The 26451-nt window shown below is 35.8% G+C and overlaps 1 protein-coding gene across 1 annotated transcript in view; it reads right to left on the bottom strand.

The window, feature by feature from the left end:
- The window catches only part of CNTNAP2 (contactin associated protein 2), a 1093089-nt gene that overhangs the window by 572377 nt on the left and 494261 nt on the right, over positions 1–26451 (bottom strand). Inside the window, exon 8 of the mRNA XM_009093851.4 lies at positions 23966–24230. Coding sequence (XP_009092099.2) covers positions 23966–24230 — 265 coding nt within the window. The remainder of the gene's footprint in view (positions 1–23965; positions 24231–26451) is intronic.

The following is a 26451-nucleotide window of genomic DNA, read 5'->3' as shown; positions in this document are numbered from 1 at the left end:
AAGGTGGTTCCACAAACAGCTCCATTGTTAAAATAATGAACATGACCTGGAACTGAATGGAGACATCTGCCTTTGCCATCATAAAAATTGCAAGACTTTTCCCTAAATAACATAGGAAAGCACACACGTATTCACTAATTTAATGACTGTTTTGCCAGTGGGGAATCAGGCAGTGGGCAGGGCTGGATAATGCACAATGCCTGTAGTCTACAGTCTTCCATCCATGAGATTAGGCCTAGAAGAGATAGACATAGGTATGGTTGCACAAATACGTTTTCATGGTAAAAATCCACTAAAAAGGCAGAGAGGATCACATTGAGGCAGTCAGAAAACACTTTTAAGATGACAGTGGTAAAAAGTCAAAGGCAAGTAAGCTTTTGTGATTGAAATGAACTTGAAAACATAAGAAAAGAGATCATCTCTCCTGCCTGGTTCCCACCGGGCCAGGGCAATGGGACTCTGGCCATTCAGAACAAACAAAAAGGATGCCCTGGAGAAACACCAGACTGAATCAGCAAACAGCAGCAACCATCTCTGCTTTGAATGGAGACAGACTGTAAGCCTCTAAACTTCAGGCAAGCATCAGGGCAATCATCAGGGTGAGGTTTTTTCCTGTTTTTTAGAGCATCAGCCATTTTTATGCAACAGATAATAATGTTTAAGTGACATTATTAGAAAAGATGTGTGGCATCTGTAAGCAAAATTTTATTATTCCTTTTTATTGCAGAGGCACATTTCATGAATTACTTTTAATTTAAAAGCTGACTGAGAAAGTAAACTTTCTTTGGTTTTAATTTTATTTTATTGATTCTCTTTTTTTAATAAAACACTGAAAAATAAGATGCTCTAGTCCTTCATACAGCATTTAGAAGTCCCAGCATTATATTTCAAGATAATGAGGTGACTTTGTTACTGCTACTTTGATTTAGGTGAATTGAAACATTTAATTTCTCAAGTATGGAAAGTATTGCTTTTTCTTTCAAACTCACATAATATAATCTTTAAATAAAGTCAAAAGGAAATCAAAACAAGCAAAACATTTCATGAATGTTAAGCTTTTATCACACACAAAAAATAGTTCAAGAAGGCTTTGGTCTGCTCATGATAGGCATTATGGAATGGTTACTGAATTTACAAGACCTAATAATTTATAGATGATCAAATTTCACATCAGCACAATATGGAATAAAATTATTGCATCCAAATCAAAATATCTCTTCAAATTAAACTCTGAGAATTTCTTCTAGGCTTAAAAGAAGTCTTGAAAGGCACAGCACAGAGTGCAGAACAGAGATATTAGAGGGTATGGCTGGATTAGCAAAAGCTGATTCATCTCTTCAGTTACAATGATTTCACAGCAATACAGCAATGGGAGAAGCAGCACAACCCTACCCTGACATGCAGCACAATTGTCTGAGCACCCGTTCCTTTCCATTCTGTGCTATCTGAACCTTTCCACAGTTCAGATGGCACAGAATATGCTGAGTTGGAAGGGATCCACAAGGATCAGGGAGTCCAACTCCTGACCCTGCACAGGACAGGACACCCCAAGAGTCACACCCTGTGCCTGAGAGCATTGTCCAAACACTCCTTGAGCTCTGTCAGGCCTGGGGCTGTGACTGCTTCCCTGGGGAGCCTGGTCCAGTGCTCAACCACCCTTTGGTGGAAGAACATTTTTTAATATTCAGCCTAAACCTCTCCTGACACAGCCCTAGGCCATTCCCTCAGTTCCTGTCACTGGTCACCACAGAGAAGAGATCAGTGTCTGCCCCTCCTGTTCCCCTCCTGAAGAAGCTGTAACTGCAATGAGTCTCCCCTCAGTCTCCTCCAGCCTGAACTGACCAAGTGACCTCAGCTCTTCCTCAGTGGCCTCCTTCCAAGGCCCTTCACCATCTTTGTTGCCCTTTGGATGCTAATTGCTTAATCTCTTTTTATATGGAAGTGACCAAATATGCTCTTCTTTAAACCACTAGTGGTATTTTCCTTCTAGAATCATGAGGAAAGTGGAATGGGGAGATTATTCAATGATAACAACACATGATGCAGAAACTCTGATGTGCCTCTCAAATAATATGATAACCCTACAGACTCTTTTCAAAGTTTCTATCTTTTGCTCCTAAGAGCAATTAAATCCCAGTTTCTGGTTCATTTCATCAAATCTCATATCCGTATCTCTTCTTCCTCTAAGCATAAACCTTAGAGTCAGTTTAAGGTTTCCTTTTTTTAAAGCCTTGGCTTGTTGATCAAGAATTGCCCAATCTTAGCCCAAAGGAACTCTCAAAAGTTGTTACTTATTTTCAAAGCTACAGGGTTAGAATAGAACTGCTGACATACTGGTATAATCACCAGCAAAGAGTGGGATATGATGCATTTAGAGACGTGCTTTTCTTCTGGCAGGGGAATTGCTTACTGCTTTTGACACTGCTGAATCCTCTAATAATCATATGGTAACAACTGCAGATAGTGTTCTATCTTTCTAAAAAGCAGATCTACACCAAAAATAGAGTTTCATCTTCTATATTTGAGAAAAACAAAACGACAAAAAATAACTGAAAGAAAAGACAGTCTTATTGTCATGCAAACTCTGGAATCAAGAGAATCCTCATTGCTGTAGCACAGACTGCAAATGACAACATTTTTTCCCACTGCAAAAGTTATCAGCAAAACGCAGGAGGAATGAAGCATGCAAGGAAACATCTGCACATACATGAATTGCATAGGGAGCAAGTTTTTTGCTATTCTGGCAGGGACATTGCAAAACATCTGCTCTGATGGAAGTAGAACAAAACTGAAGGATAGGAATGCATCATGAAAAAATATATGTATACATACTGTACCTGGCAAACATACATAAGTTTAAGCAGCAGTGATTATTAAGAAGCTTGCTTCCCTTCAGCATTTACAGCAGTGGAACAGCTGTGGTGATTAAAGGATGTAAGGACAACAAAATCCATAGGCAAAAATAATAATTTTCATAGAGTGATAAAATTAGAGAACTGGACACAATGTCAGGCTTGGATCTTGAAGAATGGACTCATCTTGAATGTTTGCATTTTTTGTTTGTTTGTTTTTCCCTAATGAACCAGATGTTCTGATTTGAAATATGCACATGAGAACAAGTAAAGGGAGGGATGTTCCTGCTTTGTCAAGCAGCCTCTTTCTGGTATTATCACAGTAAGTCCCTGGTACTAACCCTAAAGTTCCTATTACTCGTGAGTCTGCTGAAGGAGAGAGCAGCAGATCATCCAAGCAATCTCTGATCTCATCTCTGTCACCACCTGAGCTGGGTTTCTCTTGTGGTGAACCTAGTCTCTCTGCCCAATGGGATGGATGGCTAATTAAACAGGACAATTTATTTAGTTCATGCAGTGAAGTTTCTACACAATCAGAGAGAGATTTCCTCAAATCTACAATACAGTTCTGCTCAAAGTTCATTCAGACCTCTTTATTTTGTTACAGATCATATAGAAGTGTGGAGTTCAGAGTGGAAGTTAATAGAAACTGCAGTTATTCTATCACTTTTTAATAAATAGCCTTTTGCTTGCTAGTGTATCATTATTAGCACACTCAACATAAATGATACATTTTAGTCAAAGCCAGAATTCATTCAGATGATAATATTGTTTGATTTTCTTAAAAGTGTGATGAAATTGTTGGCTATTTGGCTGCAGGTTTCTAATTTTGCCTTACATGTGTAATTGGACATAAGCAGAAAACAAGAGTTAAATTTTATATTGACAATGTAACAATTTCTATGCTAAAAGAATAATATCTGTGTTTAAAAATAAAATAAAAATCATTCATAGGTGAAAAGCTGAATAAAAATTTTGTTCTAACTGTAAATAATGATAAGAAATGCAAATTATAATTTGTGTTTAGCCAAAAAAAATTATAAACTCTAATTTACCAAACACTGGATTTTAGTTTCCTTTTGCCTCAACTTTTTTTAGAGTACATAAATAATTTATATTGTGAAGATGTATGTAAAAATATGTTAATGGATTAGTTTTTAATGAGCTGTTGAGAACTAGTGTACTTATATTTGAGATGTTTACTCCTAGGAATACATTGAGTGCGATAGTAATCCCCAACATGTATTTTGTAGTTAAAAAGAAGTGAAACAAGTCTGAGGTAATGGAAAAATTTCCATTTGATTTTTGTAAACCTCTTAGGAGTTTGTGCAAGCCTATGCTTGTTCACACCAGTTCTTTTCAGAGAGGACAAAAGTGAGTATATGCTGTATTGTGCCTGTGAGTGAAATCCAATCTCATGAATCAGTCTACTGTGAGAACAGGAGTATTTTTCAGGAGCAGTGAAAACCAAATTCAAAGGTAATTACAAAGAGTTTCTTAAGGGGAATCATGTTGTGAGATACAAAAAGACACTTGAACATGAATTTTTTAAAAAATTAATTTGCCTAAGACACAGTATTAGACAATTTAGAAGCAATAGGAGTCATGACTCACCTCTCCATGATAACCCCATTATCTAGCAGTTGGCTGCACTGTGCAGTGCTCTGTGGAACGGATCTGCTGCTCCCTAAGGAAAAGCTGCCTCTTACTGTTGTTATGATGACTAGACATCCAAAATTATGTGATGTTAACAACATTAAAAACATACCACTATTGATGGGAACATGACATATCTACTATTGTTTAATAACATTTAATGGACACTGCTACTTATAGAAACATGATATATCTATTCCAGGTATTTGCAAACCAGTAGAGGTTAACCTATATAACTGTTTTTCAGCTACCTCTAGCATCAAAGAGAATTTCAATCCTATCTTCACCCATCACTGCATTCCAGATAATAAATGTGTAACCCAATGTAGTAAATCTGGGTGAGAAAGTCTACTGTCCTATTTTTTACCTAGAAAAAAAAGAATGCTTTGTAGTGCTGAGGTATTAAAAAGAAATGCTGCAAAACTTTTAACTCATTGTTAAAAACTCGAGAAAATGAATATAAACTTGACAAACATCAATTTTAGTCTTTTCAATATCCTTGTTAGAAATAAAAATGAAATGAAAAGGAGCAAAGAAGTAAAAAACATACTGAAGATTCCAGACAGAGAAGAGCTACATTTTCTGGGCAGAAAATAAAAGTAGTAATGGTGAAAAACCTTAAATACATAGAGTAGATAAAAATATGGATTTTAATGACCCATATGCCCGCAGAGGCAAAAAGATACAGTATGTGACAAAAGATCAATGGTTGTTCATATTTTAAGACCTTGCTAAGTGGTCTGGGTAGAAGAGATAAAAGAATTTATGCAAGGGATGGGAAATCTGGCCCAAAAGATAGGAAACCCAACCTGGCAAGAAAATTGAGGCTAGTGGAAAGGTCTGTAAGCAGCACATAGCAGCATATTGCTTGCTGAGCTGCAAAGAGTATTTTTAAGGAAATGAGCTTAAGTAATTTTAGTAGTCTTTGTTTGGGTTTGGGGTTGTTCTGCTGTTTTCATTTTTTTTTTCCCATAAGTACAAATCATCAGTGAATAAAAAACTGAGACACTAATGCACTATGAGCAAGTGGGCAAACTTGACAGAATTTGACTCTAAGTTTAACTCTGCATTGTAAAAATAAATCTGAGCAGTTATGCTGCAAGATGAGAAAGGATATTAAGAATCAGATTTTTTTTATTACAGTTGTGAATTCAGTTCTGCAGGAATACACATTTTACATTCAGGACTTGATGGGATGCCTTCTAGCTGCTGCAGTCTAGACCCACCAGAGCATTATTGTTCTACTTGCTCTGTTCTATTCTGAATTATAGTCTGAAGTGATCCATGGCCAGTTAATATCCCCTTATTATTATCCCAATAATTTTCCTTACTCTTTAAATGCTGTTATACCTCCCTGATGGCTACACTACAAAGTGCTTTCAGAAAATTAATATACTTTTCCAAATTTATTTATTCTTGTAAAACCATCCATGTTGTTAAAATTAGTATGTGTGTTTCTATTTTCAGATCTCCTCTCCCTTAGTTCCCATAACACTGTTTCACTTGGTTTTACTCTCCTTTACGTACAGAAAATGAAGAAGATGAAAAGCAAAATACTATGAATGGAAAAAACACGAATGAGAACTGAATGTTAGAATAAGGTGTGGTCCACAAATTGATTCAAAAATAGATCTGAGTAAGTAAGGAATTAGATACAAATAATGATGTAGAGAGATTTTTTTGGGGAAAGTGAGCAGTCAAGAGTCGTCAAAATTGTACCATAAAGATAAAATACCTAAAAGGTTTGGTTTTTTATGACTTAGGAATTGAAAATTTTGTTAATTTACTCACTATTGGTGATGTATTAAAATCACTGCACTACGTGTTTGTCATGACAACACTGAACATTGTGTCCCTAGTCTGAGTACCCACACTAAACACAGACTACAAAAAAAATTCAACAATGTGTGACTGCCACAGAGCATGTACTGAACCAAGGATGTTCCAACTATTCTAGCATCTGAACTGCAAGAAGTATGACACAGAAAACTGTGATGAAAAGAAAGTTACAGCAAGCCTGTAAGTTTAAGGAGTATTATCTGCAACTTCATGAATATTTTAAAAAGAACAGGTTTCTCATAATTGCATTAAACTAATTTTCTTTTCAATCTTTGGACAACTCTGTCGGACAATTGTAAGCAGTTTCCCTCCTCATAGCTTCACAAAAAAATATGGACAACTTCTGTCATGCATTTGATTCAAACACAGAGCACCTAGCAGTTTTGGACCAGTGCATCCTTACTTTAGACACTGAAGGCATAGCTGACTTCAGCCAAAGGTACCTTTGTATGTCATTCATTCACACATAAATGACATGAAGAGTACTGCTAGAGTACTACTCATCAGTGTAACACAGCATGAAGCTCAGTGTGGAATACAAAAATTATCCCTCAGCTTTGGTAAGGAATACACTCAGGCCATTTGCTCATACTTAGTGCAGCATTCCTATGTCATTCCAGTATTCCCATAATACACTGATAGAAGCACACAAGTAATAATGGAATGTACTTTGGGTAAGGAAAACTGCCACTATCAAGTAGCAACAAACAGAAATAAACCATTTTAGCTCAGCCTATTTGTAAGAACACACAATTTCAGTCTTATCTACACAGAGATGCTCTGATTCTTCTTATTCCATCTTCCTGCACTGCTGTTCCCTGCTGCTGAAGGAAATAGGCTTCCTTTCAGCTGTGCCTTCCAAAGGAAACTCCCTCCTGATATTTCAGGTCTGTAATACACAGCTCTTGCAGAATGCTGGAAGTGGCTGGCTGCATTATCTGGCCTCTGCTACCCACAGCTAGTTGCTTGAGTGATCCTTCTCTTCGTGTTTTCTGAGGCATAAGCTTCTTTTCACTTGCTTTTCTTTTTGAAGAAAAAGGAATCAGCAGTGGAAAAGGTAGGTTTCTCTGGAAACTTAGCAGCAGAGACACGTAGGGCTTATTCCTCCCAGCTCCCAACACAGACAGCAATTCATGCCACTAGCTTGTGCTTTTATCACACCTTAATGTATCTTAGGCTTTACTGAAGGAGAAAATTTCTGGAGAAAAGTGATTGCAAGAGGATCTCAGCCACTACTAAAACAAAATACACCAAAAAAAAATCATTGTATTCTGCTGAGTTCTCAGAAGCTCAAAAGACATGAAAAGTCTTAAAACCAGTTTCAACCTAAAAGGCCACTTCACAATGTGCAAGGACTAGGCTTATGAATTTTAAAAATTTATCTTTTTGTACTACTCCTCTTAATATTGTTTCATAAGATGCTTAGTGTGCTCAGGCACAGATTTTTATCATTGGAGAATGTATTCTCTTAACATCTTTGCATTCATGAGTTTGCACAGAAACATTCTGTGACTTTTCCTTCCTGTCAGCTTCATAAAAATTCTGAGAATCTAGATAATTTCCCTACCACACAGGCAGTGGGAATATTGAGTCTGAAGGGTTGCCAGCTTGTGGATAAACTCATCTGGTACCTTCACAATCTAACTAGGAGAGAGCTGAAGTTTTAAACACAATTTATTAGATTTTGGTTTGGCTCCTTTTATATTCCCCCACCTTCTACATATGCTTTGCTTGAGTAATCACTTGGGTTTTCCTGATTTGTTGCCAAACTGACTTAGAAGAATGACACTGTGTCAGGCTGCAGATGATGGATGAAGTTGAAATGCAGGAAAATATACTAAACTGTAAATATTTTGTTTAAGCCCTCTAAAATCCAAAAGTTTTTTTCAGATATCCACATTCATAGGATAGGTTTTCAGTTGATGTATTTCCCATCTGTCTGCATGTTTGAACATTGCAAGAGTCTGCATGTCAAAATAAGAAGCATTTTGGTTATGCTAGTGCTTTTTGATATATTAGTTAATTACAACACAATCATATATAACAATGATCAGCTTGTGAAAAGCAAATTAACTATTCTCTTAGGATTATTTTTCAAAGTGCAATATGTTTCTCATAATGATAAGCAATAATGATGAACCTCTCTGTTTAATTTATTTATTTATACTAAATATTTGATTCTAAGGGAAAAAATCTAGTAAAATCCTAAAAATGTTCTGTCTGCTTGAGGATATATATATATAGTAAAACCCATCAGATTTGGCTACATTATGCATATGGTATGTGATAGTTACTATTCCAAAAATAATTTTAGAGACTGATTATGGTGGCATGGGACAAGAAATGTAACTCAGCATATTTTCGATGAGAAAACAACTTCTTAATGTTTGCTTTTACAACATTAAAATTTGATTAAGGTCATTCCTAATTTAAAAAAAGATCAAAACCAACAAACTCAGCAAATTTTTTTTAATGTCCTTCGACAGCACAAAACATTTTACCCAGAACCATATCCCATTTTGAAGTAGGATGGGGTATCATGCATTATTCCCACAGCAATTTTATTGGTACAACAGAATTTGAAGTCATTCATTCCTTGAGCCATAATGAATAAAATTGCCAGATCTCTGAGCTGTAATTTTTTTTCCTTGCCTCAAACAAGAGGAGGAAGGAAAAGAGGTAAAGACTGAACAGATTCTTATAATCCTGCAGAGCTACCACTCTTCCACACCACACTGTGTTTCAGGAGCTTGAATGGCAAGGAAAGGTGTCAAGGGATCCTGCTTACTTTGATATTGATTTTAAAGTAAGTGTGGTGCACATGGTAAGAACTGTGTCCATGTACATGCCTGGGTGCCTGTTACCAACATATTTTATGAAAAATCCTTTACTTAGGATTTTTCCTTTCCTGGAAGCTGAGAAGCCTCGGAACAAGCTAAACAATTCTTATCTGCTGCTGTGGAATGCCACGGGAAAATCTGTGATTGGCCCCATCAGACTGTTTGCAATTAAGAGCCTATCACAATTCACCTGTTCGGCCCGTCTCGGGCTGAGAAGACTTCAGTTTACACATTCTTTGCTATTCTTAGCTTAGCCTTCGTAGTGAAACCTTTCTCTTTACTCCTTTAGTATAGTTTCTATATCTTATATATCCTATCATAATAAATCAAAGCCTTCTGATACATGGAGTCAACGTTGTCGTCTCTTCCCTCATCCTGGAACCTCAGAAAACCCGTAGTAATAGGTGCCCTCATGGAGATGCAACACTTGGAGGGCTTGAACAGATTGGGAATGCGTGAAAACAGCAATTTTCTTTTAACATAAGCAAATTTATAACTATAGAAACCAAGAGGTTTATTCCAGTAAATTTTTATCTTTATAATGTCCTCAATGGCCCTTGCAGGCTTGACAGTTTAGTGGTAATGACATCTTTTCCTGCAATCCTAAAATTCTGCTCCCCCTCCTTTTTAGAGTGGGACAGGTGAGAGTCCTGACACATGAGAATGAGTGACGTGTGGCATTTCCTTGTAACCTTTCAGACAGTCTCTCATGAGTATAGGTGGTAGAACTCTGCTGGATTTCATCTACTAGTCATCTACCTTGGGCAGTGACAACCTTTTAAAATGTCCCAGTCAAAAAATTCATGGCATAAAAAAAATAAAGAAAAAAAAAAACTGAAAGGATAAAAAGGATTAGTTTAATGAATCTGTAACACTCTAAATAAAAAGACAAAATATTTTGGACTCCTGCTTAATCTGAAATGAATAACAGCTTCTATTTTTGCTGCTTGGCTACAGAAACATTCATAAGACTCAACCAGTGAGAGCATGTACCTCTTTTTCCTCTTTTTCTACTGAATATCACTAATTTGCAAGCAGAAAAAATATATATACACTATATTCCTTCTTGAGGGTGCAGTACTTAGAGTTCCAAATTACCTTCCATAATAAAAATAATCAGATTCTAAAGAGAATGGCACTGCAGATATTAGTCAAATTTTATACCCCCAACCAGCACTTTGTAATGCAAAAACTTCAAATACTGCGAAATAAAGTTTTTAAGTTGACAGGCTAAATCTCAAAGGATCAAATGATAACAAGTAAGGTTCTGGAGAAGGGCTTTCTGATCCCTGTTGTCACTCCTCCTCACCTGCCTTTTACATTAAATGAATATGGAATGAACTGAAAATAGAACTTCCAGAGGCAGGCAGTGAGTCCTGACAGTGCTGACAAGAACCAGACAGGCATCATTGACATGGTGTGAGCTGCTGGGAATACTCAGAGGAAAGGACCTTGCACATTCCTGGACCTTCTGCTGCTGTGCTTAGATAATCTGAAGAGTAACATTCACATGACTGGGTTTTCAAAAAGAGGTGTATGGCAGAGCCTTTCCCAGAAGCAGTCAGATTCAAATTCTCATTGGATTTAATTTGCCCTGAGATTTTGACTGATTTTGACTTCAGGACTGGAAGTGTCAGCATCATAGCCTTTCTGGGCTCTTAACTGCAATGCACAAATTTCTACGGCCTCCCCTGTGAACTGAGGATACATGGCAGATATCAAAGATCTCAACAACTCAAAATAACATAATACCACTTTTCCTATGAGACTGTACTGGTTTTGAGTGGAGACAAAATGTTATTATGGGCTTCTGTATGCTAAGTGTATGATCCATTACATACAATGGTCAAAAATCTGATCTACTGCAATGTTTCATACTCCATTGCTAGTTCAGGGTATCAGCATAATCAGAATTTCAAGTCAACAAATGATCATGTTTACTTATGATTATGGATATTTAAATTCCTGGTTAAACTTAATGAATGACAAAAGCAAATCTGAGTGGCAAGTTTTGATCCAAACAAACTTGAGCTATTGAATATGATGCCTTCTTTCTGCCCACCTCTGTTATAATGATGTCAATGATACCCAGAAAATTAAGAATGTTATTTAAGAATACAATCTCTTTTAAATTATGAATAATGCAAGGGTATGTTATTTAATTTTACACCTACTACAGTTTGCTCATCACTTTTATGATAATGTATATCCATTTTTTTAAAAAAATGAAAATTAATTCCACAGAAACTATTAATAGTATTAAAAATAATTCTACTTAGCAACACTTGGGTGACATAACTGAATATACAAATGTCTTTTCCATAGACAATTAAAATGAAAGGAAAAGTTCCTCTTGTGCATGTAAAATACAAGAAAGAGCTATTAAATGTACTATTAAGATAAAAGCAATATCAGTACTGATAGTTATTCTGTTTATCATTTGAAAGAGATTTCCAAAATATTAATGAACTCTTTCAAGCTTTTTAAAATTTTCTTTCATTAGAATTTGATGAGGATATATCCTTATGGCTTAAAAATTATGTAGAATTTGAATTTACTTCAAGGAACAAACTACAGAGCTACATGTTTAATATAACAGTTTTTGAAAAGAAAAAAGGGGAAAAAAAAAGAAAAGACCCACAACTATTGAGCCTTTACTTGGAACAGTATAATTCTTTTTCCCACTTGTACATTTATATTCAATGTTGATGCTGAAATTGTTCTGAGGACATATTCTGAGGACACCATATTGCACCTCAGACTATTTCCATAAAAATAACACTTACTTACTTTAAAAGGAAAAAATAGCTAAGCAATATTCTTCACTTGTTTGTATGTGGCAAATGCCTGTACATTAGCAAAGCTTATTTTCTCTGCATATTTTTTCAATGGGAATCTACTACCTAATGCTAGAAAACTTCTAAGGAAGCTGTAGTAACTGAGGAACAAGTAGTACATCTGTGTTAACAAACCAAAGCAGAACAAAAGATTCCATAAAGAATCAGGGAAATCAGGAAGTAGTAAAGTGGTACATTTCTTTCTAACTTCTTGCAGAGCTCCCAATATAAGATATAAAAAATATCATATTGTTTTTATATATATAAAAAATGTTTGCCAAAAATCTTTATCCAGCATTGACTTAAGTCCTCTCCCAATCTCTATCTGCCTCAGTGTACAGTTATATGAGACATTTAACATCTCTTTCCCTGGTACAAGCCTTTTCTGTTCACTCTTAGAAATAATGATGGAATACCAGTAGCACAAAGTAAGACATGAAAATCTTGGGAAAAAGTCTTGCTCGGGAAAACCCAAATTTTTCCGGAGACTTGCTACATTCCCTAATCATATAACTGTTCAATGGCTCACCACCTAACAAAAATCCTGGTTGCATTGGCTCTAATTCATGATGATAGGAATTGCAGGGAGAAAATGCCTGATGAAACCTTCAAAAAATGTAATGGACACTCAGTCTTTCTGCTGAAGAAGAACTTAAGATGTTGTATCCAGCTGCAGAGCACCTGGAGCAACAGGAGAGAGCAGTGTCTGCTTAGGATGATGTAAGTAGATTTTTCTTTTTGGATGATCATATTTCAGATATTTATTGCTTCTGTATTGGGGTTTTTTGTCTATATTTAAAAGCAAAAAACCTTGTTCTAATTATAAAATAGTTTTGTAGAAACTAATAACCTATAACACTGATCAGAGATGTCTGACATGGGGAAGAAATAAAACTCAAATGCTAATCCAGCTGAATGGTACATGGAACAGGCTGGACTATAATGTTTCTAGTAACTTAATTATCTATTATGAGTAGCAAAATTAGCTAATGGTATTTACATAATGTTGTTATAATCCTTTCTTGCAGTAAGAAATGAAATTCTAAAATGCCACAATTATGAAGATAAAAAAAAAAAAAGGTTTCCCAAAGATAGCAGCCTGCTGCAGGAAATATTAAAAAAAAGATGAAACAAACATCACATTCATAACAGCATTTTCCTGCAAACAAAATCAGAAGAGAACACTTCATACTGTGCTGCTCAAAGTTAGAAAGAAAAAGAAAATAGTTGGAGAGGAAAGTGCAATCTTAGTGCTCCAAGTTTGTTCAATAGAAATGTAACTCAGGGTCATCCTGCCAAAGAAAAATTAAATAAATGCTCTAGTAATATTTTTTGTTTGTTTGTTTGCTTGTTTTTGCAAGGGGCTGCTAATAAAACATCATATTTCCCTCTCATTCTCTCTGTAGAAATGTATGTGTATATAGATATATATATATATATATATATACACACACACACATACATATATATATATATATACACACATATACATATACATATACATATACATATACATATACACATACATATACATATACACATACATATATACATATATATACATACATATATATATATATATATATATATATATGCTTCACAGGCACCTGGGAAGGGAAAGAAGGCAGAGCTGTGTTGTGCTCAGTTCTGTGCCTTTAGAAGATTTTTAAAAGATGAAAGTAAATTGCTTTGGACCAGATATTCTTGTTTAGCATATGACAAATCTTTATGACACAGCAAATTTGATGAACTATCACTTGTTTCCAATGCTAGTGAAACAAGCCTAAGCCTCCCAAAGATTCCTCTGCACCACATTATTCTTTCCCAGATTCGGTACAGTCAGGAATATCAGCCCTGTGTTGTAAATTCCAGAACCAAGATACATGGTAAGAGCTATTACTGTTTTCACAGGTAATTATCTAAGTACCAACACCAGAATGTTAGGAATGTTATTTTCTCCTGCCAGTGCTCTGGAAAAGTTGATTCTACTTGGCAGTTTGTTTTAATGTATGTGCTAATTATGAAAATGAGCTGTTAAGCTACAAAAGGTCAACCAATGAAACCCCTGTACTTGAGGCCATGCAATCTCATGTTCCACTACTTTGAATCTGCAAAAAGAAAGCAAAGTTAGTTTTGTATTTTCAAATAATGAATCCCTCAAATTCATTGTACATTCATACATTTCTTGGAAAAAACATGGGTGAAGTCATGACTCTAAATATGTTTTCCTTTAGTAAGGAAATACTCAGGGAAGGGTATGTGTAGAACTTTGCTTTTCTCCTCAGTAAAACAGTTTCTGTGTGGACACTGGTTACTACTGAAAGAGACCATGTATTTTACAGTAGCTGCCTCACAGTAAGAGAATTGGGATTCTTTTTCTCCCTATCAAATACATGAACTTAATGAGTTAGCTTTTTAAAGAGAATATCATCTTCCATTCAGCTTACAGAAACCAAACTACTTTGGTTGCTGTTTCACCCCAGTGCTCATGTGATGCTGCTTCAGCAACATTTGGAAATGAAAACAAACAACGTGCAAAAATGCCTGGAGGGACTCACCATCTTTTACAAGAACAGACTAAAGGCAGAGCTAGCAACATACAACCAGAAAATGTTTTTCTCCCCAAGTCAATTTTTGCAGCAGAGTTACTTCTTCCATCAAAAAAAAAAAAAAAAATAGACAATACAGACTATTCCTGATGCCATTTCAAGAAAGAACTTTGATAGAAATCGCTTTTAGTTCTGTCAATGTCAGTAGAAAATGCCAAAATGCCAAAATACACATCACAGTTATGCATGACTGTGCTAACCAAAAAAAAACCAGTTAGGGCCCAGCTGACTTACAAGAGCTGAATTGCTTGTGTAAAAAAATGGAATTAATCCTTTGGGCTAGATGCCATTCTGTGTCATTGAAGCAAGCCTGGAGGTCAGCAGAAGCAACATGAATTTACAATGGCATGACTGAAAACAGAATCTTTCCTCTAGCACTTAAGTTTTATGCAGCATAAAATATGTATGAATGCTTGACAACTTTTCCTTTCATTACATACAAAAGTGACTTTCTCTTCTCTCTAAAATAACACTGTCAAACCAAGAGGGACTGCCAGAAACCTGTCACAGATAATAATCTATTTTCCAGGTTCCTGAATAGCAATGAAAAAGAAGATATTGAGTGTCAGTTCCCAGCACATAAATTAAAGTTCCGTGCCTGTAATTAGGTCATGTTTCCCCTTGAAAAAGAATTGTGTTTAATATTACAACGAATTTTAATTATTTTCTTGTAAGCAATAGGCTAGAGATGTTGTGGAGCACCTAGCTGAGGATTAGTGATAAATAAGATTAAAAATTAAAAATTTCAAAAAACTCAAATTACTTGCAAGGACATTTGCTCTAGAAAGACTATTATTCCTGGTTTTACTCAAAGTGCAAATGCTGCAAATGCTGACTTTAAAAGTAAAGAAAATTTTCTTTTCTTCCCCTTGCATTTGGATAAGACGAAAAGGTGAAAAGGGCACGGGCTGGTTTAATTTACATAGTTGATAGCTTCACACCACAGTGCTGTACACACTGCTTGAAGATTCTGTACCATTTTTTTGAAACACTGTTACACAGTATATGTTCAAGACCTTTGATCTCCCAATCTGTCTGTAAATATTTTTCTAAGTTTACAGAAACTGAATATCCTATGTTCTAACTGAAGACTGAGTCTCCAGTGTTTTTCCTTCTTCCCTCTCATTTTTTTTAAACCACAACAATTGCTTTTCTCCATCAGCAAGGTTTTATGCCCACCAAAGATTTTTCTAAAACAACAGACTTTGAGTAAATAAGGTGATGATAGCAGACCATTTTTCCAAATCTGAGAACTTTCCCTTTGATTCTACATCTGTAAACCACCTCCTCTTCTTCACCCTTTCTACTGTAGTTCTTGCTACTCAAGCGAGGCAGGATGTGTCTCTACCATCTTTGTAGCCAGGCAAGGATGTTTCTACATCTGTAAACCACCTCCTCTTCTTCACTCTCTCTGCTGTAGTTTCTTGCTTCTGAAGCGAGGCAGGATGTGTCTCTACCATCTTTGTAGCCAGGCCTGAGGGATGATCCATTTCTGACCCCACTATACAGCCGGTGGAGGTGTCTCTGGACCAGTATCCTCACCCTGGGCGTTCATCCTGTTGATCCAGATGCCCACACTGTGTAAGCCCTGCGCAACACAGACAGCTCCTGCCTGTCATGTCATTAGCATTACATGGCCACACCTACAGCAGCCTTGTCACAACAGCTTGGCTCTCCCCCTGACCCTGCGTGTCCTTCTTTGGGGGGCAGACACCTTGGGAATATTGTGACTCTAAAAATGGGCACCTCTTCATAAACTGGTGAATAATAATAAGGTTACCTCATAGCCTGTGATTGTTTGCACTTTTTAAGCAATTACATCTGGGATTTGTGGTGTGTGCAGAAGGAGGAGGGGCAGTAGAGGAGGAAGGAAGGGGCATAAGAATCTATAAGAGGACAAACTCTTGCAGAGATGTGTTGGAGGGCAAGCAAGGCTGGCAGAGTAAGAACTGTTTTCTCATACTGTCTGTTCTGTAATGCACTCCAGAACAGTCTAACTACTCAACTATTCCTGGATCTCAGTGCTGATTCAGAAGAAACTATTGATACTGTAGGAAGATGATATCCTAGAAATGATGCAGCCTGTGTCCAGTGGGGACAGTTATAGCAACAGGACCCTGAGATGAAACTAGGAGCAGCCTGGGTCTCCTGAATCCATTCAAATGGTTTTACTTTTTTTACCAAATATTGATCTGTGAATTTCCTGCTCATTGTAGTTGGCAAATTAGCTGAGTAAACTCTCTGACACGTGGCTATATGCACAATGTTACATATGCACATTTACAGTGACTGCAACTTCTACTATTGATTAAAAAGTGACTGCATTCCTTTTACCTTCTGCTGCTCCACTTACTCAAAGCCATTTACAGAACATCAAAGCTGCCAAACTAAATAGGCAGCAGCAGTATATCTTTGAGTTATTAGAAATGGATAATCATATGCTGGCTTATCACGAGATGTGCTTAGTCAACTACCTCACTCTCAAATAGCAGCAAAGTGAAAAACACACTTCAAATAGATTCTGTACTTTTTCTCATTAGTTTGCATAAAAATTAAATCTGCTACATGGTAAACTAAAGAGCTAAGACAGCACAGAGTCCAATCACATTTCTCCAGTAATACTAACACCTCAGAAAAGTTTACAGGACCCCTACACCCTGTCATTAACAGCAATCCATATTTTCCCACATTTAGGAAGTTTAAATTGTGCTGGAAGATATTTGTGTCATTGCTGAAAGACCTGGCTAATCTTATTGTGTGTTTGCCATCTATGACAAACCTTGGTTGACATAGGTGTGGGAATCCTGGAAATGGGCTTTCTCCAAGAACCACCTGCATGGAATAAGAGGCAGAGATGGCAAACTAGCATGTTGGGGGAAAGAATATAATATTTTGGATATGTAGTCTTTCTGATATTAGAAAACATTCCTTTAATTTCCCTTTATATTATATGAATAGGTCGTGGTGTCCTGTTGTTAGATTGTGCATAAACACAACAAACATAACTATAGCTCCACTCTCTATTGTATCCCTTTTTCATTAATATAATCAAAAAGGAAAGTAATAATGGAAAAGAACCTCCCACATATTCACTTCAATCAGTACATGTAAATCCTGGAAGAGTTTAAAATGTAAACTTAAGTATATTTTATAATGTCTGTTCCAACAGCCCTATCTTTCTGATCCAAGATGTAATGCTGTTTTAAATAAGCATCCTTGGCTTGATAAACCAATCTTTAGATACAAGTCTTTTTATGCTCTCTTGCATTCAGCAAAAATATGTAAACAGAGAATCCACCAGAGTAAAAATCAATGTTCTTAAGGTAACTGCAAAATATTGGGCACCTTTTGTAGCATTCAGAGCTAAGGGGCTTATCTTCCATTCATCAAAGTCAAAACCAAAATTTTCACAGACTTTACTAGAACCAGACTATCAATAGCTGATGCAGGTGTAAAAAGAAAAGGCAACATGGAAATCAACAATAATTGAGTACACTTCCTGTCAAACTTTTTGTATTAAAAACGAATTAGAAGGGTATGTTTCCAGCTAGTTCTGTTCAGATTCACTCACATAAATTATGTTGTTTTAGCAGCAAAACAGGATTATCATTTAACCACTGGCTATTTCAGGGGTTTTGTCCTGAAAGAAATTCAGTGCAACACAGTGAGTGTTCAAACAATAGTTGTAAAAAGCCTTATCTCATCTTTCATGCTAAAATAGTGATGTGCAAGGTTCCATCTAACTCTGTTCAACAGGCCAGAGGAAATGAGACCAAAACAAGTAAACTGGACTTGAGTCTCCTGTATAAATTGAGAAAGCTTATCAAGAACAACACCCTGGTTTATTGATTCTTGGGTTCTTCCATCCGTGCAAAAGGTCAGTGCAACCAATAGAGAGTTCCATTGCTCTCAGGGAAATATCTGAAAAAGGTACCGTCTATGCTTTAGAATGCATACCTTGTCCTTCTTAGGCAACTCTCCAGTGAAAATCAGTGACTGATGAAGCAGAATTCACAAACTCCTGAACCAAACTCATCAGTTTTCTTAGATAAAGAAAGCCTGCAATCAGGAACTCTATTTATTGATCTGATTGGTTTAAAATACTGCATGGAGATGCTAAACCAGTCTACAGGGAAAATGTGTCATAAAAATAACTATAACTACTACGAGGACTTCTGTGTCTCAGTTCTGTGAAATTCAAACTCACGAATGCCTCTTCATGTAGCTGCATTAACTGCTTAAGGTCAATAGCCAAAACTATACAGAGAGAAACAGAGGGATAAACGTGGCTATCTAAGTTTCTAATATTCAGACTTGCCTGATGCTAAGTCATCATTCTGTCTTTCATGGGCAGAATTTCTGTCTCTCATCTCGATCAGGCTGACAAGTTCCTCAGGGGTTTGTGCCTCCACTTAATAACATTCAGTGTATAATCTACTACCAGTAATGTGAGAAAGACCTGGTGGGAAATTTTATCTTCCCACCAGAAGTGCACTTGTGCTCTGTGTATACACATTTCCTATTTGAGCCTTCATTTAACCACTAAGGCAAAAATACTTCTTGATTCCCACATAAAGTGCCCCAGGGAATTGTCACTGGAAGAGTACCACTTTAGATCTGTCAGAGAGAGAGATTTTATTACCTGAAGGATGCTATCTTAACCCAAGGTCTAAAATATAAATGAACTGCAATTCAGATGACTTGAGATCTAGCAGAAAGACAGAAAGGTAGAAAGCTTCCCAGGGATTCCACAGGGAGAAGGCTGATTTATTTAATACAGATAAATATGACAAAAAGATATTAATATCCCAAGTTTAATAAGTTTATGCTTGACAGGAAGAGCAAAGCTGAAGTCTTGAGCAGCAGCTAATACAAGATGTTAACTAATGGAGTTGGAGGAGGAAAAAAGAAGCTTTAAGCAGATGAACTCAAGTGAAAGGCAGGAATATTGGATACTGAAAATTTCTCTGTTTCTTATGGGCTGAGGGAGATTATGTCCTTTTTGCAATGACTAATCTGTGCTGTAGGGTAAAGTCCAAGGGATCGTCATAGACCATCTAGTATTTAAGTAGAGCAGAGAATGCTTAGATATGAAAGGTCAAAACTGCCTCTGAAAAGATGAGTGAGGAAATAAACAGAGCATAAATCAAGAGATTATTTTAAAATCTGCCATCATGAAAACCTTGCCTTTTCTCAAGAGGCAGAGAACATTCTATTCTATATTGAAACAGGGATTTGAGGTTTGCTTTAAAAAGGCATTGTAAAGCCATTAGATGATGCCTCTGGAGTGTTGTTTTGAAAGTTACTATTGTTTCTTTGAGCAAAGTAATACTCGCTGTGTTTTTGAATGCTACCCACTTTTTCCCATGTTGAAAGCTTCAGAAAACTTAGGTTTCATTACGAAGGAATTTGGGTTAAGTTGCTGAAGCAGGTAGATAAAACTAAGTGGAAGAAAAGGAGGTAACTGGGACACAGGCTGTGGCTTAACCCTGCACTGAACTGCATTTGCATATGGCTTTGGGAAAAGGTTCATAAAAAGTTTTTATAGCCAAGAACACTTGGGAGTATGGCATTTTCCACTTGCTTATTTTTCTGTGCTCAAGAAAGAAGACATTAGCTTGTTGAAGCTTATAAATAAAAAAAACCTTCATCAACAACTTATTCTAATTGCAAGATTACAAATACTGAGTAGGCTCTTAGTATGTATTGAAACTAAATTACTTTTAAATTGCAGCAGGATATCAGAATCCTTTAATATGCAAAACTACAATGGAAATCTGCTTTCAAAATGTTCCAAAAACAAGATCACATCTTTCTTTTGTCTTGTCAGCCTAGCATTACTTCCATCAATCCCTTGTGTCAATGTCTAGAAAGTTCGCCTGAATCTCATAATGACAAAACCAAGAATTTAGTCCAAAACTGTACAGAGCAGTTAAGATAAATCTCTTGACTGTTTTCTGAGATTCTTTGCCATTATTAATCCCCGTGCTGGGGCATACACAATTGTAAAGATATTAATCAAAGTTTACTTTGCAGAGAAAAAGTCAATAGGATGTTTAACTCTTGATTTATACACAAGCTTTAAGTATTTCACCTGTGTAATTCTGCACAGTCAGTAGCTTATTTCTTCTAATTAAATCTTTATTTCAGCTCTCAGTGGGTCTGATTTTCCTCTTACTAACAGCAAGTTTATTAATATAACTCTCATCAATCAAATGGTGGTAGCATTTTAATGAGATTAATGTAAGAAAAAAGCAAAATCAAAGTTATTGACTTTTCACAAGAGTTTTGCCAGTCTGTTCATGGCTAAGCAGTGCTTACTGGGTGCTTTACAGAATGCTGGGCAAGGCAGGCATTTTTTACTGTTTAGAAACCAGTTTTGAAAGTGCAATTTGCAAGATGATGAAAAAAAGAAAATAATTTGCTCCTGAAGAAAATCAGGCAGTAAGTTTAAGTACAAGTGCTAATCATTTTGTCCTTCTCATATGTAATACAAAATGAAAGTTAATGTGCATATTAATGTAAAATACTCTCTTACACGCAGGATTTTGTTATGGGCATCAAGAGTGCACACTTTGCGAACACAGTAAAACATTTATTACCATTTTTATAGGTTCTTTATTTACCTCTCTGAAGCCCAGGACAGGTCATGGACTAGTCATTTCATCACTCTTAAACAACTTACAGACAGGTCAATTAAAACCTGAAATTCTGGTTTGCCAGGTCAACACAAAAGCCAGTTGCTTTTTAGTTGTAATAAAAAATCGTACGTACTATATACTACAATATACAACCATCCCCAATTGTTTTCAGCCCATGAAAAATAAATATGAATTATTCATAATATGGATAGGTTTAATTATCAGATGTGTAGAGTTGAGGTTTTGGTTTGAAAGTAACTGAAGGCATGAAAGGAGCAGCAAGGTAAACAGTACCTAACCTAACCAAAGAAGAAAATAAAATTTATTTTGCCAAAACCAGAAGTGAGCTATAGAAAATTTTCTAGAAACTTCTGATGAAAATATAAACTGTGGTTTCTTTAAAAAACCAGTAACAACAGAATGAGAGAGGTAACTAAAGCGTGACAGACAATAGGAATGTCTCATAGTAAAGATAATTTTGAACTCCAAACAATGCCAGAAGAAGCTTCAGATACACAAGACCATTTTAATAATTATACCAACTGTATTTTTCTTTTACATCTTCTAGAATAAAGTAGTGGGATGACTTATCCTGCCAATAAAGATAAATAAAACTGATCAAGAGACAGAGAATTTAATGAAGAATTGAATACAGTGAAATCTCCAGCAGGTAGGACATGCAGTTAAATAAATGAAGGAACAATTAAGTGCCTTTTTTGAAGATCAAAGGATACATGAAATGAGACTCTAGCTGGGATCTGCTAACACCATAGAAAAATTATCCCTGACAAAAACTGAACAGACAGCAGGGAAGGGAGGGAGACAAAGAAAACTGCTAAGAACAGAGTGCCTTATGGCAGCTCTCCATTTCTCTGATTTTAAATGCAAAGCAATGTCTGCTTCATGATCCCAATGAATCACCTACTGTTATCAAAATATTTTCCCACAGCTATGAAACTTCTCATGATCACTGTATTTACACAGAAGTTAAACGTTTTGCATTCCTGCTATTTATTTGATCATTTGGAGTATTGTATCTCTTCATTCACTGCACTTCTATGCATAATTATTTCATTTTTACTTTTGCAAAGTGTCATCAAAATATTTAAAGTTGTAGCTGCCTTTCTTTCCTTAAACAAAATGATCACATGATTTAGGTATAAACGTTCTATCAAGTCAACAAGAAAGCCTTTTTGTCCTACTGTCTGAACCCTCCTAGTCATCAAAAAGCACTTCATACAGCAGTAGTTAGGTAAGGAGATTAGCAGTGCCCAGGTAGCAGAGAGAAAAGTGGGAATTCAACTGTATTTGAAAAATTGGGAGGCAAGACTCTCCTGTTTATTTGAAATCTGTACCTGCTAAGTTAGAGCACCCTGAGTCAGTGCATTCAACTTTAAGGTATTCAAGGGAAATTGTGACACTTAAACCAGACAAACCACAACTCTGTTCCATATAAACACCTTAACTGCAGAGCTGTGAAGGAACAAGACTCTGCCACCTGAGCATCCACTTAGAGCTCTCTCACCTGAATCCTATCAGTCAGTAAAACTACTGTGACCCAGAGTGAAGTACTGATGTCCCCATGTCAACTCGAAAACTGACATTAAAGCCGCTAATGTAAGCAAGTTTGTAAATGATGAGAAGCGTATAGAGGAAAGACTAAGAGACTTTAACTTGCTCCTGGAAAAATATGCTGTTACAGGTGACAGGCATAAATACAGCAGATATGAAACCCAAAACAGACTTGCATTGAGGCTGCAGTTTTAGTTAGTCTAATATTTTGTGATAGCCTGGCTGCATTCCTCCCAGTAGAGTCTATTAATACTCTATATAATTATTCATACCCTACACATGCAGAAGGCTGCACACTTGACTATGTGAAATTCTCCTTTTTCAGCTGTTAGAAATAGCCAATGAAAAAAGCCGTGCACCTTTTATCAACAGGACCACAACTGTAAGAAATCTTTGTGCCAAAGGCAGACCATTTTGTCTTCTAGAAAACCCAGTAGTTTTATATCATGATATCTGTTATTCCCTGCAGAAGAATGGAAATAGATGTTTGTTGAGATATTTACTGTACAACAACAGCATTCTTTCTGCAGCCTTACTGGGCAGATGTCTAATTTTCCTTTTCTATGTTCACATGCACGATTAATTTCACAGGCAGTGAAATGCCTATTGCAACAAAATAACAATAACGCATTGAAATAAATCTAAGGCTTTCAGGATAGCTATGCAGATCTAAAATATTCATACAAATAATTACGGTGTGAGTGGATTTCTTTTTCTTATGAGATTCCCTAGTTGTTGGAAAATATTAGGAACAGTCTAATTATTCGACTACACCTAAAAAGGGAGTACACACCCATTTTGAAACCAAATATTTTCACAGAGAAAAGTGCAAGACAGAAGGAAGAAAGAAAAAAAGAAGAAATGCTGCCTTATAGATAAGGAGTGATTTCTTGACAGAATAAGATCATTCATATACTTTTTTTTAAAATCTAAAAACTATTTCAACATTCTTGTACCTCTTACTCAATGAAACAGTAAAGTATTTAAAATAGTTTCAATATAAATTTTAAATTTTGTAAAAAAATTGTTCCAGTCTTTAGGTACATAATGATTTTAAACAACACAAAACAAAATGATATCAAATTTAAAAAAAAAAAAAAAAACACAAAACACACTTACCCGATGAGATGTCTATCCGGTTCTTCTTCACTTGGGAGACGTTGATATGGACACTGACTTTGCCTTCATTTATGTCAATCTCAACATTCCCCAGGTCATCTGAGAAGTGGCTGAAGAGAAGAAGTCCATTTGGGTTCCAGGTCCGGAAGAGGAAACTGACTGAAAACAGATCTTGGCTTGGACGACCAGGAACCTCAAGGTAACTGGTGGCATTGAAAAAGACAGGCACTGTGTGTGGCTCCACACAAGAAAAACTTAAATTTCCCTAGGTAAAACACAAAAAGGAAAAAAAAAAGATAAAGCAAAATGGTAAGATTCCACTAAATTCATGGCTACTCCAGAAAAGTATTCAAGATTTTATTCAACTTAGAAACTACTGTGATCAATGCACACTGCATCTAAAGATGTGCTATTAATGTTATCTTTATTGTTGCTACTATAATAGTTACTGATTTTTCTATTTTTTTTTCTAGCAGTGACCCCATTATATTTTGTACAGTACTGTACATGCACAAAATAACAGGCAGCTGGCCCAGAAGAGTTGTAGTCTCTCAAGCTTAGATGAAAGCATTGTTATTTCTGGTTAAAAGAAAAAGAAATTAATCACAGATAAACTTGGCCTTGTCTGTGGTCCCCATAGAAACCTACAACAGAACAGCATAAAAGGTGAGTGCAGATTTCCAAACACCCTGATATCAATGTGTCAATCAATACAATACATAATGTTCCAAAATAATGATGTATAATACCTGAACAGTCAGCCTCTCTGTTATGTTTTCAACTACATGATACTACATATGCTAATATTTCAATCCATGAAGCAGAAGGATTTGGAGTAGCTGATCATGAACAACACCAATATTTTTGGATAGTAAATATTCTTTTCTGTAAAGGAAACTGCAGTTTCTACTCTGTAAAATATTATTCTTCAGGAAACTGAAAAAAGATCCAGTCAACTGTTGATATACAAGGCTTTAAAATGTATCTGTAAACAAGACCAGCATTAGAGACACAAATTTTTCTCTCTGGTTCTCATTGAATTTCTCACAACAAAAGACCAAACTGGTAGGATATCACCATTTTGATATATTTGTAGGGTATTACCATTTTTTCCCTCTTAAAAATCATGCTTTGTAATAATCTCTGTCCAGAAATAATTTATTGCTGCATAAATGCAAATATAACAGGAAAACTTCCTCTGCTGAAGAATCCCTACAATATGTGGCAAAGTGGATCCTGTCCTATGGTTAGGCTTTCTCATGCACTGTTGTAGGTGGAAATTAGGTGGCAATTTTTGTTCTATTTGGGAAAAAATAATTTTATCTCATCCAGTACAGAAATTATTACTAAAATCAAGATAGCAATTTCTCTGATATTTATTTTTACATTTAAAATAAAAATAAGATTTGAACAACATTTTTGGAGGTACATAGATGTTTAGAGATGTGGTCTACCCCTTCTACAGAATCCCAGTAGAAGTCAGTCACCATGTTTTTTGCATAATTATTTTTAAATTCCATATTACCGACTTCCTGATTTAGACTTCTATATGACATTTCTGTACTCATAGTGCAATAAATGCATCTGACAGTTCATCTTGAGGGAAAGTAGGGAATTTGGAAGCAAGATAGGAATTTTGTGTCTGTAAATGTGTGGCAGGAAAGACCTAAGTAAATTTTTTAAAGAAGTAATTATATTTAATTGGAGATGACGGATTACATCAATGAGCAAGTTTTAGCACTCATTTTCCAATGTCCAAACCCATCACTTTTTACAAGAACATCACATCAGAAAACAGCTTATGTGTATAATAGCAAGATACAACTGGTCTGTCAGACTCAGCTTCCTATAATGGATTTCCAGGTAAAAAAAAAAAAAAGAATAAAAATAATATTTTCTTGATCACTAGGATAAATTCTTTGATTATTTTGCATAAAAACTTTTTTTTTCCTGCAGAACAGCAGAAGTTGTACAGAGTCCACCTCTAAAGGCCAGTAGAATTAGTAGTAACTATACTATCAAGTTGGTAGCCTCCATGATCAATTAAGGAACATTGATATTTGCAGGATTCTGGAATTAGAGATTTCTTTAAAGTGATCTCCTAGATTTGTTCCTAAATTTTATGATAAAATCTCAGCATTACAAGTCACATTCTTTTCCTGTGCCTAAGTTCCACGGATTAAAAAAAAAAAAAAAAAATCCAAGGAATTAGGAAAAAAACTAGCTGACACAGCCAAAGATAACATTTAGATAAGAGAAATTACACCTACTTTATGAGTAAAGAGTAAAGGTTTTCCTGCCAAGCTGCTTGTCAATGTTTTTTTGTGGTTTTGTTTTGCTTTTGGGTTTTTTTTTTTGTTTGTTTTTTTGGGTTTTTTTTTTTTTTTTTTTGGTGTTTTTTTGGCGGGGGGGGCAGTGAGGTTTAAAAGTTGCCTAGAGATTTTTAATTTTACACTTTTAACCAACAAGACATGAAATCAAAATAG

Source organism: Serinus canaria, chromosome 2 (assembly GCF_022539315.1).
Source record: "Serinus canaria isolate serCan28SL12 chromosome 2, serCan2020, whole genome shotgun sequence".
NCBI lineage: Eukaryota > Metazoa > Chordata > Aves > Passeriformes > Fringillidae > Serinus > Serinus canaria.
Note: the sequence above shows the minus strand (reverse complement) of the source record. Positions and strands in the feature narration are given on the sequence as shown.